Below are 21,227 nucleotides of genomic sequence, written 5' to 3' on the forward strand. Positions count from 1 at the left end.
CATATGTACATATTATTGAATGGCCATGCTTGGATAAGTGCATTGAAGACAAAGTAATTCTTTTGAATGCAAGTCAAACAGTGACCAGGAATCCTGTGTTCATCTATCTTCTCTGGAACCTTCTCAAATCTCTGCACTAATTCTGGTATGCTTTCACTTTTGTAACCCCTTTTTATGCAAGAACATCATAAAACATGAGAGAACATTCTATAATATGGGGTGATATTACTACAAGCTGAATGGTTGGTATTCAGGGCACGTCACCTGATCTAGGTGTGGTCTGATCCTTGTTACTAAAGCTGTAAGGTTTTGATTCTAAGTTTTGTACAATTATATGACACTCTGTACTTGACTAGTAGTTTGCTTTATCAACTCCAGAGGGATTTTGTTGGGATTTGAACTAAGAATATAAAGAGCTTGAAAAATAATGAAAGACATTTAGCCACTGATTCTGCTTATCCACTGCTCTAATGATTTGTAATAATGCCACAAAAAAGCAAACAATTCAGTCCAAAATGTCAACAAAAATTTTTTAAAAAAGCATAAAATCTCTATAAAAAGAAAACTTTTTTTTAATTGTGTAGAAAGTGACAAAATATATTTTAATAATCATTTCTACTATAGGTATAAGGCCTGAAAATTTGGGAGAGAGGGCTAGTTGATTACATTGACCCCAGTGCTCTACTGGTACTATTTCATTAACATTGAAAGAATGAAAGCAAAGTCTACCTTGATAGAATTTGAACTCAGAACATAAAGATGGACAAAATGCCACTAAGCATTTTGATCAGCATGCTAATGATTCTGATGGCTTGCTGCCTTAAAATATATTTCAATAATGAAGAAATGGTTAGACTCAGAACATAAATATAACAAGATATGAGCATCAAATTTTTTATACACCCCATTTTTCTTAAATGGAAACAAGGAAAATTTTTTAATTGGAACTTGAAGTTATAACATCTAGTCATTATTGAGTTTTTCAGTTTCAAGATATTAATTAGTTAATCTATTATAGCTTGATTAATTTCATAATTGAGTTTTTCAACATTATTCTCAAATAAAATTTACCCCAATTAGTGTCTGAAAGTACATACAAATGTAGAAATTTATTGGATTTTGTTTTTCTTTCTAATTCACAGCATTAATCTTAATTATTCCTCAACTGGGAAATTTTCTGATGTCTTTGATATGACTCTCTCCATTAATGCCTATCATTGCAATCTCTTTGACATCATTCAGTGTCTGTTTTCCGTACTGGTATGGGTTGAACAACTTGACTGGCTCTGGAAAATCATAGGGTTGCATTGAGCCCCTGTGTCAGCTTTGGCATGGTTTCTGTGGCTGGATGTCCTTTATAATGCCAACCACTGATCACTAGTGAGGTCACTAAGTAACTTTCAAAAGAAGAAAAGAGCAAGAAGAAGGAAAAAGGAAAAAGCCTCCTCCACTAAATGGATATCTGAGAAGAGTATAGGAGAAGTGGTGCTTCTATGCCAGGTATTGAGAGGCTGAAGTGTAAAGGGACAAACTGAAGCTATAGAAAAGATACAAGACTGCCCCACATTAGGTGGGTGGTAGTAGCTGGAAATAAAACAGATAGTAGTGGTGGGATATCTGGGCATCACAACATACAAAAAAGGTGCATATAAAGGAGGATATAGTCAGTGGATCAGGGGTGAGAGGGGGAAGTTTTATAAGAGTGTTAAGGGTAAGCAAATAAATGGTTAGAAATAAAAGAATGTATATAGTGATAAGCAAGGGTGAAGGTGCAGTTGATGGGAAATACCAGTATAGAGAGGGGTGAGATGAGAGATGTAGGAGTGGTTTAGGAAGAAGTATAGGTCAAAAAGTAGGGGAATGACGTGTAAATTGTAGGAGAGGTGAGGAAGGATATGTAGCGGTACATGAGGTGTGGGTGGGGCATAGTAAGTGGGGTGTGATGGCAGATATGAAAGTGTATTGAGAATGATAACAAATATGAAAGGTATTAAGGATGGAATGATATATGTGCCAATTCTGCCCTCTGTTGATCGCAGCAGTTGAGTAGCACCTTCTAAGAAAGATACAAGACTGAGAATTTGGTGTTGGGGTCAGTCGATTAAATCTACCTCAGTACTTGACTGGTACTTTATTTTGTCAAACCTGGAAGGTTGAAAGGTTAAATTGAAATTGGCAGGATTTGAACTCAGAACATAAAGAGCCAAAACCATACTGCAAAATATTTTGTGTAATGCACTAACAATCCTACCAATCCACATAATTAGTAATAATACCTGAATTTCTGTAAGCTTAATTTTAATGACAGAATTTTTGTTGTTGTTGTTTAGCTCCAGGACAGTCCTGATTGAGTAGTACTATGATTATAGACGTTCTAGATGTGATCATCCTCTTCTTCATGCAAAATATATCTAGGACTACACTATCTAACATATTCCATTTTGTTTAATGATGGCTGGAAGATTTGGTTGCTATTTGTAGCATCAAATGCAGCCATGCTGAGGTGTCCTGAATGGCTTGTTATACAGTTGTTGTTTAATATCAGAGTAAGATGACTTGGTCACAGTCTGGAAGGGAAGGACACATTAGGTAATGTAGTCCTAGTTAGTCCTAACATGACAGGCTGGTCACAGCTGATCTACTAGATTTGCTCAATCAGGATTGAGATGGAGATACATAACAGCAATGACAGCTGTCTTGTAATCACCCTGTTACTATTTCTCTTGCAACTAACACTAAATTGGTTTCAACTATATCACTTTGTCATAATCATTATCATAGTAACTTCAATGATCAACACGTTCAGTTGTTTCTCTACCCACTTATAAACATGACACTAAAACACCTCACTAGTTGCCTGTCTTCCTAAGTGTCAGGGTGCGAAGTAACATTTAATATAACAACAAATCAACCATGAACCAACAATGCTCTGCAGCTGTAACTGCATCATTAACAAGTGGGTAGCTGCAATATTAAAAACAAAATACTTATCATTTCCTCAAGAAAAAAACACAAAATGTTGTCAAGCAAATTGTCTTTCAAGTCACCATTTCTGTCTTGAGTATAACAGCAATACAGTTAGAGCAACTCATTTCTCTTTTGCCAATCCTTTGTAGTGTACAATAATTGCATAACAATAATATTTAGTTTCCTTGAATGAGATAAAAGAATCTCTCCTTTCACTCATTCTTTTTAACTTGTGCCTGCTCAAAAAGTAAATGCAGCTTCATATACTAATAACAACAATGTGTTAAGATGTATCTCACCAATGAGAAGTTAAAGGAAAACTTGCCATGCTGTGACTGAATTAATCCTGGTCATGCCCACTGTGGCCACCACTGAAACTATCTGATACACAAACATGAATTGTTTATGTACAGGGAAGCAGTATGTCTGGATTGTTAAAATGGATCTTATATGACAAACATTGCATGTTGGGATGTACTGTATAGTTTCTCAGTTTTGCAGAGGTATGGAATTAACTGGAATAGATTATACCTAATTGTTTCACTGACTTCATGAGTACCATAAATATGCTTACTTAGGGGTTGGCCTAGTGTTAAACAAGAACAGAACAATGCCATTAAAGGGAAAATAAAGTGATTCCTGATGAATAATTTCGTAGGACAAAGTGAGTGCTGTTGTTTAGCTCTCAGTCATTCTTGATTGAGTTGATCTATGATTTAAGGCAGTCCAGCTGTGACCATCCCACTTACTTATTTACAATCCATTCAATATGTTCTTCCTTTTTCAAAATGGTAGAGTGTGATTTGAGGGAGATTAAGTTGTAATTTTAAGCAAGATGACATGTAGAGGCTGTCATTTTCTTCCATGTCTGTGGTGTGCCATGAAGATAACGGCATTAATATAAAGGTTAATGAAATCAGAGATGACAGAACGCTGACTCTCACTAATGTTGTTGACATTGAATAATCCAAACTATTACAACTGTGAAACTTGATAGGGATTTGTTTATTGTAAATGCAAAATGGATTTGAAAGGGCAAAAATATAATTATGAAAAATCTATAGAACAAATCAAATTAAGGGTTTACTGTATATCTGTGTATGCATTACTATTGGGTAGTTTGCTGTATATTTTTGTACAAATTACTAAATGATATTATAGTAAGAAATATATTATATCTTTACAGTGATATTGTAGCAAACTCATAAGAGGCGGAGAGAGAATGTAGGTTCGTTTGCCCGAACATGAGAAATTATTGATTTCTCATTGGTTAAAAATTACTGCCCATATATGAATTCTGAACTTCATTGAAGAAGTCTTTCACGAGGTATGGTTTTAGGATTTGTGTATGAGCAGTTATAAAAACCCTGATTTTTGGGAAACTCTCCAGTGATCATTGGATTGACACTCAAATCCATGACACTCACTCAAGTGATCGTTGGATGCCACTCAAATCCACGACACTCACTCAAGTGATCGTTGGGTTGTGACTCAAATCCATGACACTCACCCTCTTGAGTATCGGCTAATATTTATACCATGTTCAATACTCAAATCCGACAATATTGAATTGTTATGAACTCTTATAACTAGAATGAAAGATTAGTTAGTATAAAATTTAAGTTGTAATTCTCTACGACGAAATAACTTTATTTCTAACTGTTCTATGAATGCCAAAAATGTACATAATAAACTGATGTAGAAATTTAATTCCTTTTACTTCTCGTTTCTTTCAACTTGTTGAATTTATTTCTGTATATTAATGAAACTGTATTTTTTTATGTGTAACAGTCAAAAAAATATAATCTATATCCTCAACATACATGTACGTATGAACGCACGTTCAGCATTTTGGTATGTATACATCATAACATTTACGCAGCCTAAACTAAGAGTTATGCTTAGTGATAAATACTTATAATTAAGTTATAAGTAACGAGATTATCATTATAGCTTTTAATTAAGAAACAATAATATTTGTTATAACTTACGATTTGTTATAACTTACATTGTAAATAAAGATATAGTATATTTCTCACTATCCGACCTGTTATTTACATAAAAATATATTTGTAAGTAAATATATTATTTTTCTTTCGTTTCAGGTTCTCTATTTACAATATTTGACAAGTCAAAAGATGACAGAACATCTGGTATATTGATGCATTTCAAAGATGATGCTTCATCAGTCGAAACTTCAGTGAATTTGTTTTCTAGTTTTACACAAACTCAAGCCAAATCATTCCCTCAGCAATATCAACTTGAAGTTCTTCTTAGTCCTTCTAGTTCTTCTTATTTCCAGTCTAGTTCATCTATTTTACTTTCCTCAAATAATTTACAAACTAATGGCCCCTCAGTTTCTTTGGCATCATCTTTAGTTGAAGCTTGTCTTTCAATTTCTATGTTTAACAGTCTTACTGCCAATATTGAAGACCCTAATAATTTGCATTCCATTGAAATATCACAATCCGAATTTGTATCTGAAGGTGACAGCTCCATTTCAGATATTCTTAGTCCATATTTCCAACCACTTGATAACTTTTTTTCTATATCTAATTCTTTGTTACTAAATTCAACTAGCCAAATATTGAAATCTATTTTAGCACTAGAAAATTTAAATGATTCTATGGCATTGGAAAACTTTCCTGTTGTCAAAATGAAACCATTAATGAAGGAGCAGAACATCAACCAAAGTAAATTTGATTCACAGATTTATACCAGTTTTACTGGAGTCAATTCTTTAAATATTAACAGTAGACTATTGAATATAAATACTAGTTATGCACATAATTTTAAACAACAGCCACACACTCAAATTAATTCAGACTCTCCATTTGATGAAATGATGTCAGAATCACAATTATTTTCATCATCATTTACTGTGAAATCATCACAGCCTTATATATCCCCTATTTTTCAAACTAAAAGTAAACTTCTCTCAGAGATGCAAACTCGATCAGATTTTAATCTTAATGCAAAACAATATTTTATTCAGAAGAATATTAATTCTTTATCTACATTGAAAGATCTTATAACCAAAAAGTTTGTCCCTACTGAGACAGAGAATCTACATGGAGCTCTAATAATTTATTCTACCCAACAAATGCTATGGGCTAATTCTAAGACAGAAAGTATGTTACCATATCAATATGATCAAACTAAACTATTTGTTCTTCATCCTTCACAATCACAAATTTCTCAAATAGATGAAATAGAAAGTCTGTATCCAATCAATAAAAATCAAATATTCTTATACAGTGACCATTTCTTGGGATCTTTTCAAAGTGCAATATCCCAGAGTTATTCAAGCCCATTTAAACATTTTACCACAAATGAGAGATCATTTTCTGATTTGAAGTTCTCTCTATCAGGAAAGACTTTTGCCTCAGTAAATGATCCAGCTTCTTCCACTTTTAGAAGACCTATTACCAATTCGGATTATTCATTGGAATCTAATTCATTACATCAGCCAAAATTTGTCAAACTAACCATATCTCAGTTGATCTCAGCTTATTTTGATGAATCTCAAATACGTTTTGATAGTAAAGAGCTTTTATATATGGCAACTGCTGCTACCATTTCGGAAATACCTCAACAACAAACAAAATGGTTAAGTAACTCTTTCAATTTTCAGAAATCTTTTCACAATAATTTGTATCAATTTATCATACCAATGTCTCATTTTAATGATAATCAATCATTACTACCATCATTAAAGTCTGAAACTTGGGATATATTTAATGAATTTTGGAAATCAAAACTTGAGCCAGTGATAATGAAATCATCTGAAGCTAATCTTTTTGGCTCTAATAGTGATAATTTAGTTCCATCTTTGAGACATCAAACAACAGATGTTGTAAATCCTACCCAGAGCATGTTACAACATTTCTTGGAGAATTTGTATACAGAGTCTGATACAAAAGAATCTCCATACTTATCAAATACAGAAATATTGGAACCATCTGAGACTGTGAGTTTAGTTAATGTTGAGGACTTTTTGTTGAGGACCTTACAAAATATTTTCCCATTATTTGTGTCTTTAGGAAGAACTAATACAGACACTTCCTTTACTTCATCTTCAGAAGAATTATTTCATTTACTAAATTCAGGTCTTTCATTTCATACTCAACCTTCTCACAGCATGGAACTTTTACAACCATCTACTCACACATACATTCCTATTACTGATTTATCTGAACTATCTTTAACTTCTTCACAGATTCAAATGCCATCAAGTTTTCAAGGTCCAGTTAATTTTGATCTTATGAACAAATTTTCTTCACCTAATATGATCTTTTACTCAGATTCTGAACAAATATTTCAAACCTCTCCTGAAAATTTCCAACCATCTCTTACCAAATCAAATGTCTTCAGTGAGGGGCATGATAGTTATATTTATGATAGCTTACACTCAAAATTGGAAATTATTACAGCACCAAAAGATTCATTTGATAAAACTCAGAGTTATTCCAATCCTGTTATTTCCAGCCATATTCCAGAATTAATTGATTCATATTCAAGTTTTTCAACTTTAGAAATACCTGAAAATACTTATTTCTCTACGTCTTTATTACCTCTAACATCATTGAAGTACTTAATTAGTACATCATTAACTCCCGAAGTAATTTATTCAAATCCTTTTCTGCCTAATTCCATTCAGTTTGATAAACCAAAATTTTCACTATATTCTCCTGAAATAATTGAAATATCTTCTATGATTGATCAGTTTACACAAGAATTGCCATTGATTACAACTTCAGTTATTGAAAATACCATAGAATCAAATTTCAAATATTCTCCAACATCTACTTCTTCACAAAGTTCAAATTTCATTAGTTCCACAGAAAATGGAAATACTTCCATATTGGCATCATCCTACTCCAGTAATTCAGTGAATCCTGTTTATGATTCTTCAGTGATAAATGTTGCTGTCACCAATTTTACCATGCATAATAGTTTGGTATCAACCTTACATTCTGACATTGACTATCAACTGGAATCTATATATTCATCATCAGAATCTGTTTATCTATATTCATCTCAGACACCACTGTTTGTGTTGTCAAGTTTTATTAGTGAAGATAAAGAATCTAACCATTTAATTCCAGAATTTAGCTATCTGTATTCATCTCAGACATCTATGCTTGTATCATCAAGTTTTATTAGTGAAGATAATTCAAACCCCAAATCTTCCTCAAATATATCTAATTCTAGTGTATTCGCTTCAAATAATTTAACACTTTCATCCAAACAAATGGCAACTTTGTTGATATCAAATTATACTTTAGCATCAATTAATATCAATACTTCAACAAAACAAGAGTCATTGAATAATAACTCTGAAACAAAGCGAATTTCAAATCTTTTGACTGCTACAGAAAGTAGTTCCATGCAAAAAGCTGAATTTTATGCTTCTACTTCATCTGTATTGGAAATGTTTTCTCGAAACATGCAGCTCAACAACAGCCTTTATTTTCAACATTTTTGGATTGTTACAAGTAAGCCAATTTTAGTGATATTTCTATTTTTACTTGGTCACACAAAATACTTTACTGTTCTGTGTCTTTCACATTCTTCCTATATATATATATATGTTAATGTCTTATTTATAGTCAGAAATATGGTAGAATCTGCTGTTGCTGATGATGATAATGACAGTGATGGTGACGATATGATTCTCATTGTAGAATCTGTTGAAGCATTGCTGTATAAAGAAAGCAAAACATGAAGTTTGGTTTATTTCCTTGGGCCCGAATGTCAACATGTCAAATACTAAACTTAATATCAGTGACATGGAGCATGGCACTGCAGGGACCTTGGCAGATATGTAATACAGGAGATGGTACATCTTGTTTAATTTTATTGCGATTTTCTTTCTGTTTATTTTGTTTCCTCAAAGATTTACTATTTGGTGGCCAGCTTGGAGTTCCTAACATATCTAATCTTTAAGACCCAATTAAAACATATGTTGCTAACCCACCAAGTTTGTTGAATTTCCATTTTTTAATTGTATTAACTTGTTCTGAACCTCCCCACCATCTGAGGCACTTTCATGCAGAGCTTTGTTTCCTTTCCTTATAACTACTTTTGTTAATCTCTTCCCCTTTTCACTTTTGCTGCTGTTTCTAGCACAGTGAGTGTCTCTATAGATACTACCATATTGGCACATTTTTAGCAGGTCTCCTTTTATTGGTTTGTAGGTGTTAGATGTGAACAGAAACCATTGTTCTTCCTCTATAGGGAAGTCTGTGAATCAGTCTGTTAAGGTTTCTAATAGAATCTAAAAGAACTGTGGTTTAAAGATAATGTAGCAGCACAGAACCTCAAACACTGGGGGTATTCAGATATTGTTCACGATTAACAATGTTTAAAAAAGGGACAACCTTGAAAAAATGATTATTTTCAGGGAAGAAATTATTATTTATGATTCTGTAAAATTATGAATATTATAATTGATATGTGTGTATGTGTATATATATATCTATGTATATAAAACTGAGGACGTGTGTGTATGTGTGTGTGTGTGTGTGTGTGTGTGTGTGTGTGTGTGTGTGTGTGTGTGTAAACCCACAGAACTTTTGAAGTTCACAACCGATTTTCTCCAAATTGGGAACATACATTACTTATGTTCCAGAGATAGTTTTAGACTCTTAAAATTTTTCACATAATGAAGAAGGGGACCCTGGGAACAGAAAACCCCTTTTCCTGGGTAAACAATACAAGCAATTGCGTAACTTGGTTGCTTTGTTGGTTCAAGGGACATATTGATGACATTTTTTCTACCTCTATATATTGGGTCATCCCATAAATAACACAGTTTTTTATACTTCTTTTATTTTTCAAAATTATAAGATAAACAAGGTTCCTTTTTAATCTAAAATTTATGATGAAAAATACTCTTCCAGTACTGTTCTGACTTCATCTACAGAATTCATATTTTTTCCATCCGAATGATTTTGAGGACTGCGGAATAAATGATAATCAGATGGGGCAATATCTGGCAAATATGGTGGGTGGAGCATTGTTTCCCATTCAAACTGCTCCGGCCTTTGGAATGTCATACTTGCTGTATGTGGCTGAGCATTATCCTGATGGAAGAACACCTTTTGTCTTGAAACCAAATATGGTCGTTTTCCAATGGCACACAGGTGTTAATGAATGGTTGAATGACCAAATCCAAGCTTCTCTGTTAGTTCCTCAACAGTTACAATGGAATTTTGTTCCATCAGGGTTTGTAGGATGTCCTCATCAAGCTCTACAAATCTTCCAGGATGAGACTCATCTTCTAGGCTGTAGTTTCTGGCTCGGAATTTCTGGAACAACCATTGACACTGGCTTACTCTTATTGTCCAATCCCCATATACTGCATTAATATGCCTCACACTTTCCATTGCATTGTTGCGTTTATTGAACTCATAGAGCAAAATATGCTGAATATGCTCCTTTGTCACTTCCATTATAGCTTTGAAAAAATGACTGTTAAAATTGAAATGCACTCTTCAAAATTTGCACTAAGAATAAGTACAAGGTAAAATTACTACCTGCTTTTATAGTAAGCTGATGCAGCTAGTTTATCCTGTTCTCCTCCGACTTTTAGTGCATGTAATTGAAAAAACTGCATTATTTATGGGATGACCCAATGTTATGCTTTTTCTCTACTGATCTGTTACGGAGCTGAATTGATGCTGCTTTCCAGTGATTGATAGTTATCTGAATTCACTGCCAATCAACAGTTTTTGTAGCAAAAATCTCAGATGGTTCTGAGATTTTAGTACTGTAGCAAAGCTGTAATCAAATTGTATTACAGTAGCCAGTAGTTGTTCGTGTGTTCTGATGCTGACAAAATGACAGACGTGGGCAGCAGAACAATTGTGGCTGCATGGTAAGAAGTTTGCTTCACAACCACATGGTTCCAGGTTTAGTCCCACTGTGTGACACCTTGAGCCGACCAAAGCCTTGTGAGTGGATTTGGTAGATGGAAACTGAAAGAAGCTCGATGGATGGATGGATGGATGGATAGATGACGGACAGACAGACAGACAGACAGATGGCCATAGTCTAGTGACTGAAACAAGTAAAAGATAAAGGATAAAATATATACTCTCCAGTACCAAAAAATTGTACAAAATATACTAGAATCAGCAATAAAACAAACATGCAAATTAACTAAATATTATTTCTCATATAAATCTGTCCAACTATGAAGAAAGTATTAAATCCTTTCATTAGGCAAGCTTTTGATCTCTGCCTTACAGGGCATTAAAAAATCAGCGCTTCAGAAGAAAACAAGGAATTCTGGTTTAAGCACCCCATATAACTCCTCATAACTTTTTTATTTTTTCAAATTTTCAGAAAATTTTTGTGAATTTGTGTTCTACGCATGGGAATTCATATGATTAAGGAAGAAAAAATTTTTTTTAACCCCATAAATCTTAAAAGTTCCACTCTTTTTCGAATGTTTTTTTGAATTCAGAGTTTGAAATACAGACCGTTCTTGAGTGCATCATTATTCCATTAAATGAGTTTATGGGGAGAAAAAAATAGACACATAACAGAATGATAAAGAAATGAGTGTAGCTTTGTTAAGCTATACACAAATAAACTCACAGAGATGAGAATGTATTAGTGAAAGATCTATTCCCATAAGTACATCAGGGTGACAGCCACCTCTTTAAGGCCAACTCGACTGAAAGTCTACTTCACTGCAGACCAGATCCCTAGCTAGCCTGCAGCAAAGTTCCTGTCTGAAGTTTGTCTGTCATAAACCCTGCCCTACATAGCTCCCCTCCCGCTAGAACTGTTGACTGTCATTGGAACCAGGAAGACGTTTTAATTGGAGAGTGGACCAGGACCTGCATCCCCTGTCAACAAGCCAAAGTTCATCAGCACACCAAAGCACCCCTTGGCAACTATGAACCACCACAGGCCCGTTTCAGCTGCTGAGATTTTCTTTTGGGGTGGTGTGGATTCCCAGCATCACCATGCAGTTGGGCCTGTTAAATCTGGTTGTCAGGGATTCCTTCAAGTGGCAGTGAAATCTCTCCATTCCGTTGGCTTGTGGATGGTAGGCTGTTGTGCAGTTCATTGTGATTCCAAAACGGTCACATGTCTTCCACAGCTTTGATGTGAATTGTAGACCCCACTCAGATGAGATGCTATCTGGGACACCAAAATGGGTGACTCAGTTTGCAATGAAAGCTCAGCTGACTTCTTGTGTTTCTGTGCTGCAGGCCAATGGGTATAGCGGTCTACCAAGGTCAATGAGTGTAGCGGTCTACCAAGGTCATTAGGTATAAGCAACCTTGTGATGGTTGACAAGGGTGCTGACAAGGTCGATATTGATGTGGCTGAAACAGGCGTGGTTCATAGTTGCCAAGCGGTGCTTTGGTGTGCTGATGAACCTTGGCTTGTTGACGGGATGCAGGTTTTGGTCTACTCTCAAATTTGCTTGGCCATACCATGCCAAATAAATCTGCTTGACAGCAGGTGCTGTGTGGTTGTAGTACCTGGGTGGGACAGTCTGTGAATGACATCGAAAACTTTCCTGTGCCAGGATGATGGGACAATTGGTTGTGGCTTCAGACAGTAGGGTTGTGCCGTTGGAGCCAATGTGCACATTCTGCAAGGAAAGTAACATGATGGCAGTGCGGTAGGACCTGATCTCATCATCTGTCTGTTGGGCTGTAGCCATAGTCACGTAATCCAGGCCTTCTGTTATTGGAGCTAGGTAGGTGTGAGAACAGGTCGGAGCACAAGAGAGTGCATCGGTGACTGGGTTGTCTTTTCCAGCTATATCTTGGGCGTCTGTAGTATAGTCAGAAATGGTTGGTAGCTGTCATTGCTGGCATGCAGACCAAAGCTCTGAGAGCTTGCTCATAGCAAAAGTGAGTGGTTTGTGGTCTGTGAACACTGTAACCTTGCAGCCTTCAAGGAAATAGCGAAAGTGGCAGACACCTAGATGGACAGCCAGTAGTTCCCTGTCAAAAGCACTGTATTTCTGTTCAGGGGGGTCATAGTTGTTGACTGAAGAAGGCGAGTGGTCACCACTGACTGTTGATGTGTTGTTCTAAAATACCCCCAAAGGCTGTGTCTGGGTCGTCAACTGTAAGTGCAGTCCATGCTGACAAATGGAGATGGGACAGCATGATTGCTTTAGCCAGGGCCTGTTTTGTGGATTTGAAGGCTGAGATCATTGCACCATCCCACTTCACCTGTTTTTTTAACCATCTTTTGACAGTGCCTTGTATAGGAGTTTCATCACTCTTGCTGCAAAAGGGATGAAAAAAATGGTAAAAGTTTACCATGCCCTTGTGTAGAGCCTTGCTTGTGGTGGGGTGTGGAAAGACATGATAGCTTTTCACTTTTTCCAGCAGGGGTGTAGCATCTGCATCTGTGATTCGATGTCCCAAGAAGTCAATTTCTGTAACACCAAAAACATACTTGGCAGGGTTGATTACTAAGCCATACTGTTCCAGTCTATCAAAAAGAGTCATTAGGTGCTTCTTGTGTAGCTCTGCATTTTGACTTGTGATAAGGATATCATCTAAGTATGCAAAGACAAAATCAAGACCTCTGCATACTGTGTTCATCAAGTGGAAGGATTGTGCTGTGTTTTTCAGGTGAAAGAGTGTACATAGGAATTCATACAGACCAAAAGGAGTGATCATGGTGGTTCTCAGTACATCATCATCATCTTGTCCTGGTATTTGATGGTAACCTCAGATGAGGTTGACCTTCAGGAAGACCGAGCACCCAGCAAGTTGGGCTGAGAGATCCTGTATGTGTAGAATGGGGTGCAGTCAGATGTTGTATCTGCATTGAGACGGTGGTAATCTCTGTGGGGTTGATAACCTCCATTGGGTTTGGGGGACACATGCAGGGATGACAACCAGGGACTGTTTGATTGGCGAACTATGCCCAACACCTCCATATTGTCAAACTCGGCCTTTGCGATAGCAAGTTTGTCTGGTGATAGATGATGTGCGCAGCTGTGCACTGGGAGGGACTGGTGGTGGGGATGTAGTGTGTCACTGTGGTGTATTGCAGGGATGGAGAATGTCGAGGTAGTGAGATTGGGGTGACTCACAAGGAGGTTTGAGAATTCATTCTTGGTCTGAGAGACGGTTGCTATGCGGGGGGGGGGGGGTGCAGATGTTGCCAGAGACACAGAAGTGTATGTGTTGCTGTTGATGAGTCGTCTACCCTGCAAATCAACCAGTAGCAAGTGTGCTTGCAAGAAAGTCTCCTCTGATAATGGGCTGATGGACATCAGTGATGGTGAATGCCTATGTGTATTTTTGCGAGCCAATGTTGAAAGAAAGGATGTGATGACTGTACACCTTGATTGTAAACCTGTTGCAGCTGTTAAAGGTCGACCTCACTTTCCATAATGGAGGTCCCTTGCCAACGTTGAGATCACACTGACTTCTGCTCCTGTGTCAATTAGGAACCTACATCTGGAGCTCCGATCACAGACATAGAGGAGCAGTTGATTGCATCTGCCGGCCACCAGGGCATTCAATGGCAGCCAGCCTTGGAGTTTCCCTGAGCCAATGGGGAAGGGGTCCTGAAGCTACATGGTTGTTTGCTCTTTGTAGTCTTTTTCCTGAACTTTGTATGGTAGAAGCACAGGTTGTCTTGCTTAACTCTACCATGTCTTGGGTCCAACCCTGTGGTGTTTACCATAACATCACTGGATAAAAAATGCTTGTCGGCTGCTTTCACTAACTGCTGCAGGTCCTTGATCTCGGTCTGAGTTATGAGAGCTTGGACCTGGAGTGGTAACTTGTGGAGGAATATTTCCCTAATGCCAACATCTTGTCCATCAACTTCGAAGGCTTAGAATTACCTAATTCCTCCTCCAGTATCTTGGCTGCTGCTTCTTGTTCACTGCACCGGAATGTATTCACCAGTCTGTCTTTTAATGTGTATTTGTGTGTTGCTGGGGATTGGGTTAAAATGTCCAGCATCCTCGTTGCCGTATCTTCATACAGTGCCGCTACAACATATGAATATTTTGTTAGGTCTGCAGTTATTTTGTGTATGTTAATTTGGGTTTCTGCCTGTGCGAACATAGCTGAGCCCTCTTAGGCCAGAATTGTGGTAGCTTCAGTGTTGTTTTGTGATTGCTTGCTATGTTTATTTCGATAGCAAGAGCTGTTGTTCTATCACACCGGGGTCACCAGTTATAGCTTTGTTAAGCTATATACAAATAAACTCATGGAGACAAGAATGTGTTAGTGACAGATTTATTCTTTTAAGTACATCAGAGTGACAGCCGCCAGTTATTTCTACCTCTTTGAAGCCCACTTGACTGGAAGTCTACTTTGCTGCAGACCAGCTCCCTAGCTAGCCTGCGGCGAAGTTCCTGTCTACAGTTTGTCTGTCATAAATCCTGCCTTACACAAGGATGGTATCAGGTGGTCGTGCTATGTGCTAAAATCAACAGTTAAATCACCCTTAAACCACACACATAAAAAAGACATTTTTTTTGCATAATCCTGTGTGTAGAACATAAATTTGCAAAAGTTTTTTGAAAATTCTGAAAAATAACAGTTATGAGTTGTTATATGGGGTACTTAAACCAGAATATGTTGACAGCATGTCAGCTGGCTCAAAAGCAAGCAGTAAAAAGTATGCTTTTTTCTGCTTTTTCCTCTGTGACCTCCCAGTCTACTTTTATCTCTCTTTTCCACCTCCCTTCTCAAAAAGAACACTACTCATTTTTCCTAACAATAACTGAAATTAAGCAGAAAAAAATCTTCTTGTCTCTGCCTTCCCTCATTTGTTTACCTCTGCCTGTCTCCCTTTTGTTTTTTTCTCTACATGCTTCTTACTTGAAAAGGTAAGTAAATAGTATGGCATGCAGTGCATGTGTTGTATACCTACACCCTTCAAAATCAATATTTAAAATGAGATCATTAGTTGTATTGCTGCTACTATTGAAGTTGAAATTAAGGCAATGATAAAAAAACAAAAAAAAAAAACATTATTTGTTGCTGTTATGTTTGATGAGGATATGGATCTTTGAATGAAATCTCAATTGTTACGTATTTTGTGATTTGTTGATGAATTTCCCAAAACGTACTGAAGAATTGAACTGATTTACAAATAAATTTTGAATGGTTTAATATTTGTATTATTTTCTCAGATTTCTCTTGTAACTAATAACAGTCTTCATGACGATATATATATATATATAATATATATATATATAAATGAAACAAAAATGCAATAGAGGGCCTTAAAACATTTGGACAGATAGACGATACAAAGGCAGACAAGAGAAACAACAATTAGAAGGACAGGCAAAAAAGAGACAGGTCATTCTTGGCTTTCTTAATCAGTCAAGTCCCAGAAGTCATGACTATTTCGGGCAGTTACGCTTGAGATGGTTCGATCTGATTGCCCCCCAAAAAGCCTAAACTAAGAGCATTAAACCCCTTTGTAAGAAAGCTAGCGAATGTGTACAGCAACAAAGACAAAAAAAACCAAACAAACAAAAAATAAACCGGAGAACATGGTACACAATTATGAATACAAACAACAAGAAATAACAACAGGCATCTTTCAACTGAGAACGAATCAAATTGAGCTGGTGTGTATGAAGTGAAAGCCTAAAGGCAGGAACATGGGAGATGGACACAAGAGGTGTTGGCAGTTAGCAGATCATGGCTGGCCAGACACTGGTCACGTGGAAGGAGGAGAGATGGGTAGGGATTGAAGGATTAGAAAAAAAAAAAAATCAATGACAAAGAGAAAGGTACAGGGGAGATAAATGAGTGGGAAATAGTGGGAGTTAAAGAAAAAGAGGGCCAAGAAATGTGAGAGAGGGGGAGCGAGAAAAAGGAAAAATGAGAGGGGGAATAAAAGATAGAGTAAGAGTCGTACAAAATTTAGATACATACATATAAGTTGAGCACAAGGGTGTACATGCGTATGTATGTATATACATATATCATCATCATCATCATCGTTTAACGTCCGCTTTCCATGCTAGCATGGGTTGGACGATTTGACTGAGGACTGGTGAAACCGGATGGCAACACCAGGCTCCAGTCTAATTTGGCAGAGTTTCTACAGCTGGATGCCCTTCCTAATGCCAACCACTCAGAGAGTGTAGTGGGTGCTTTTACGTGTCACCCGCACGAAAACGGCCATGCTCGAAATGGTGTCTTTTATGTGCCACCCGCACAAGCCAGTCCAGGGGCACTGGCAACGATCTCGCTCGAAAATCCTACGGGAGCCAGTCAGGCGGTACTGGCAACGGCCACGCTGAAAATGGTGCATCTCATGTGCCACCCGCACAAGAACCAGTCCAGGGGCACTGGCAACGATCTTACTTGGCTTGCCGGGTCTTCTCACGCACAGCACATTTCCAAAGGTCTCGGTCAATATATATATATATATATATATATATATATATATATATATATATAAGAATTTAAGGATTGGAGAAAACGCATGTTATAATTGCATACTTTATTCCTACATATGTTTCAAAGGATTACAACCTGTGTGATCCATAGGGATCTTTGATATTAAAATTGTAACCTTCTCATCAGGGAAAGCATGCTTTCCCTGATGAGAAGGTTACAATTTTAATATCAAAGATCCCTATGGATCACACAGGTTGTAATCCTTTGAAACATATGTAGGAATAAAGTATGCAATTATAACATGCATTTTCTCCAATCCTTAAATTCTTAAATATACTCAAATACCCAAAATTTCAAGGAGCTTAAAAACAGGAGCTAACCACAGTTATTTTGTGTTCTTTGCTACATTGGTTTCTATTAACCCATTTATTCTATCAGAAGAATTTTTATTCATTAAGATAGAAGAAATACACATAATTATATATATATATATATATATATATATATATATATATATATATATATATATATATGTTGTTGTACTTGGGGATGGTCATATTGCCAGTTTAGCCAATAAAAACACACGCACTGTATATTTGGTGTTAATTTGCTTCAGCTTTATATTACATTAATCTTAATCTTATTTCGGCCAGAGTTCTTTCGTCACACTTCTGTGACCTCATCAGTGGTCCTTTGTTTCCTTCCTTCTTATGTGTGTCTTACCTTGCTAACTATCAGCCATTTTGTATTTTGTATTCCTATTGTATGTGTCTACGCATGCGTGTCCTTCAATGTGTCTGTGTCTTTTGTAAGTGCATGTGTGTATGGGGAGTGTCTGTATCACCTATATACTCTGTTAATACGTGTTCGTTTGTATTTGTTTTTATTTATTTATTTGTTCATGTGTGTGTGTTTTTTTTTTGTGTTTGATTAAATTTTGTTAACGTATGTAGTATTTAATTCCATTTGTTTATCTATGTATTGTATTATACTTTTTTCATATTATTATTGGTTTATGGGTAACATGTTCTCACATGCTGTGGTTTGTGGTTTGTTAGTGGTGTGTATTAGTGTTCCATTCTAGTTTCCTATTCAGGCTAGGTTTCTCTTCTATTATGTGTGTAGCTTCAGTAATTTGTCTAAGTGCTGCATCACTGCTATGTGTAGATAAGATTTTAATTTCTATGTTGTTGATTGAGCCTCTATGTTCTTGCTCAGCGTGCTGGTACAGAACTGATGAGTTCTTCCCTTCCTTAAGTTCCCTCCAATGTTCGTTTGCCCGCTCCCCTATGCTCCTTGCTGTTTCGCCTACATATGTCATTGTCTTATTTCTGCATCGTCCCTCTGTACATCTTATACTATAGACTACATTTCTGGTTTTGCAGTTCGTTTGTGGGCTAAATCTACATACGATACAGTTCCTATCAGTGCAGGGGGTTCTACTGAAAGGGTATGTTCTACTGATAAGGGATTTAATAGGGTTGCCTGGCCTTTCAACAACCTTAATTCTTAGCTTAAGTTTGTCTAGGGCCCTTCTAAAGCGGTACGCCAGTTCGCCTCTAGGGGTGGTGTCGATGAACATGACGCTCTGGTACTTGTGGCTATCGTACCATGAGCTTGCCTTCCCTATTTTCTTCTTAGTCCTTTCTATGGTGTTCCATGATTTGCTCCTATAGAGTGGGCAAATCCCATTCCTATCGTTGCGTTTGATTGTTTCAAACTTCTTCATAGCTCCTTTGTATACCCTGATCCTTTCTTTATGGCTGTAACCTGAGAACTGCATGCGGTGGACGAAATGTTGTATATGTCTCTTTAATTCTGTAGGGTCGCACATGCAGGAGACATTTCGCATTACTCTGACGAGGTCTGCCATCAATATGTTGAATTTGGCATTGTCCGCAATAGCCGAGTTCTGGTGGATCAGGTATTTGGAGGCCATAGGTTTTGTATAGTGTGAATGGAGGATTCTGGTTTTATTGTTCTTAGTTTCTAGCCAGAGTTCAGTATCTAATACAGGTAATCTATGGTTAGGGTGTTTAGTAGGGTAGTCTATCGTAACTTTAATACTCTGGTGGATGGAGTTAGCTATTTGCTGGATGCTCTCCATAGTCTTAGTTTCTATTTCTATTTCAGGGGTACTCTCTTGTGGGGGTGTCTTTACCACTAAGTTGATATCATCGACATATCGAGAGTACACATTCACGAGTATGGAGTTCTGTGTCAGGCGTTCCTTAAGCCTTCTGTCCCACCATACCATGAAGAGATTGGCCACATCACCGGCGATACTAACACCGATGGCTGCCCCCTCGTCCTGGGCGTATAATTTGTTGTTAAATTTAAAGGTGTGGCCTTTTAGGGTGACCTTTATACTCGCTCCTAGTGCATGTGCGATCATTTTCTTTACTTGGTGGATGTTAGTGGGGGTCCGTATGGCTCTAGTCCATCCACTCCATCTCTCTATAGGGGTCTTCCTAGCCATAGAGGTAATTGTGGGTGGTCTACCTCTTAGACGTCTACTAGGGCAGAAATCTCTAAGGTCGTATCTATCTAGATATACATCGTCATATGTCAATCTAAGTAGGAGGCCCAGTTCTTCTGTGTTGACTTTTTGGAACTCTACTTCGCTCTCGTTGATCATCTCCACGCACTTTTCCACTGCAAAATCCACGTCGATAGATGGGTATAGTGATACCACATCCATGCTACCCACTATACACCCTGTCAGGTTGCAAGTGCTGTTGCAGTCGTTGATCCTGCTGAGGAGATCTTCCGTGCTGTCACAGACATCAGGTGACATCTGGATTATGGGGCGTATGATCATTGAGAGGAAGTAGGAAATCCTGTAGTTACTAGCGACATTCGCTCCACAGACTGGTCTTGTTGGTGGTCCCACTACAGTATTAGTTGTTACTTTGTAGTCCTTACGGAGCCCATACAGCATCGGGATATCATTGTTCCAGGCTTGGAAGTTGTTGGCTGTGCGCTTCTGGGGTCTAAGAACAATTGTCCACATCATCATGTGGGCATTGAGGACTTTTTCTCTTTCCTCATGCGCCTGTAAGGTTGTTACCTTCGTATTGGCGATGTGAGGTTGCATTGCCTGGATATAGTTCGGCAGGCTGTCTATTGACATTCTGCCGGACTTATCTGTGGGAAGGCATACCACTTCTCCATTTTTCGTGCGCTGCATGAGCTTGTGTAGGCCACTTGCGGGTATATTCCCAAGTTGTTGGGCCTCTGTCTTATTCTGTCTCTGTCTCTTAGTGTATATTTCTAAAATCTGTCTAAGTTTTGTCCTAGCTATAGTGAACTGTGCTTCCATGTGGTCATGAGTATGTCTAGGGATGCAGACTCTTTTGTTAAAGGGTAATGTTGTCGGGTATACCCGGCTCATATCATAAGTTTTGTCATGTATGTTGGAGAATTGAGTGTCAAGGAGGTTAGTATTCCTGTTGTTGGCCCCTCTGGGGTTGTCTTCTTCGTAACTACTACTACTATTACTGCCGTTATTGCTACACATATATATATATATATATATATATATATATGTGTGTGTGTGTGTGTGTGTGTGTATGAAAAGAGTGGAAGGAGAGTGACAAATAGCTAAAGGTGTTTGGAGTGGAAGGAAGTGACACAAATGACAACACAGAAAGGCTACTTAACAGTATCATAAACCTGTTGATAGGTCAGAAAGTAAAAAGAAGACATACATAGTGTAAGTGTGTGGGGGTGGGGGAGGAAGTACAGTGACAGAAATGGAGGTCTGCAGTATATAAGGGTGGCTGTAATGAGTGATTGTGAATGATAGTAGATGGGAAAGATGTTAAAGTTGTGGTGGACTTTGGAGAGAGAGAGTGATTACTGAAGACATAGAATGGGAGA

At 37.4% G+C, this 21,227-nt stretch overlaps 1 protein-coding gene across 2 annotated transcripts in view; it reads left to right on the plus strand.

Annotated features, from left to right (window-relative positions):
• Positions 1-21,227, plus strand: part of LOC106878674 (uncharacterized) — a 133,683-nt gene that overhangs the window by 24,534 nt on the left and 87,922 nt on the right. For both annotated transcript variants that reach the window (XM_014927959.3, XM_089352360.1), the window contains exon 2: positions 5,073-8,465. In XM_014927959.3, coding sequence (XP_014783445.3) covers positions 5,129-8,465 — 3,337 coding nt within the window. In that variant the 5' untranslated portion in view covers positions 5,073-5,128. The remainder of the gene's footprint in view (positions 1-5,072; positions 8,466-21,227) is intronic.

Source organism: Octopus bimaculoides, chromosome 5 (assembly GCF_046866305.1).
Source record: "Octopus bimaculoides isolate indiv1 chromosome 5, ASM4686630v1, whole genome shotgun sequence".
NCBI lineage: Eukaryota > Metazoa > Mollusca > Cephalopoda > Octopoda > Octopodidae > Octopus > Octopus bimaculoides.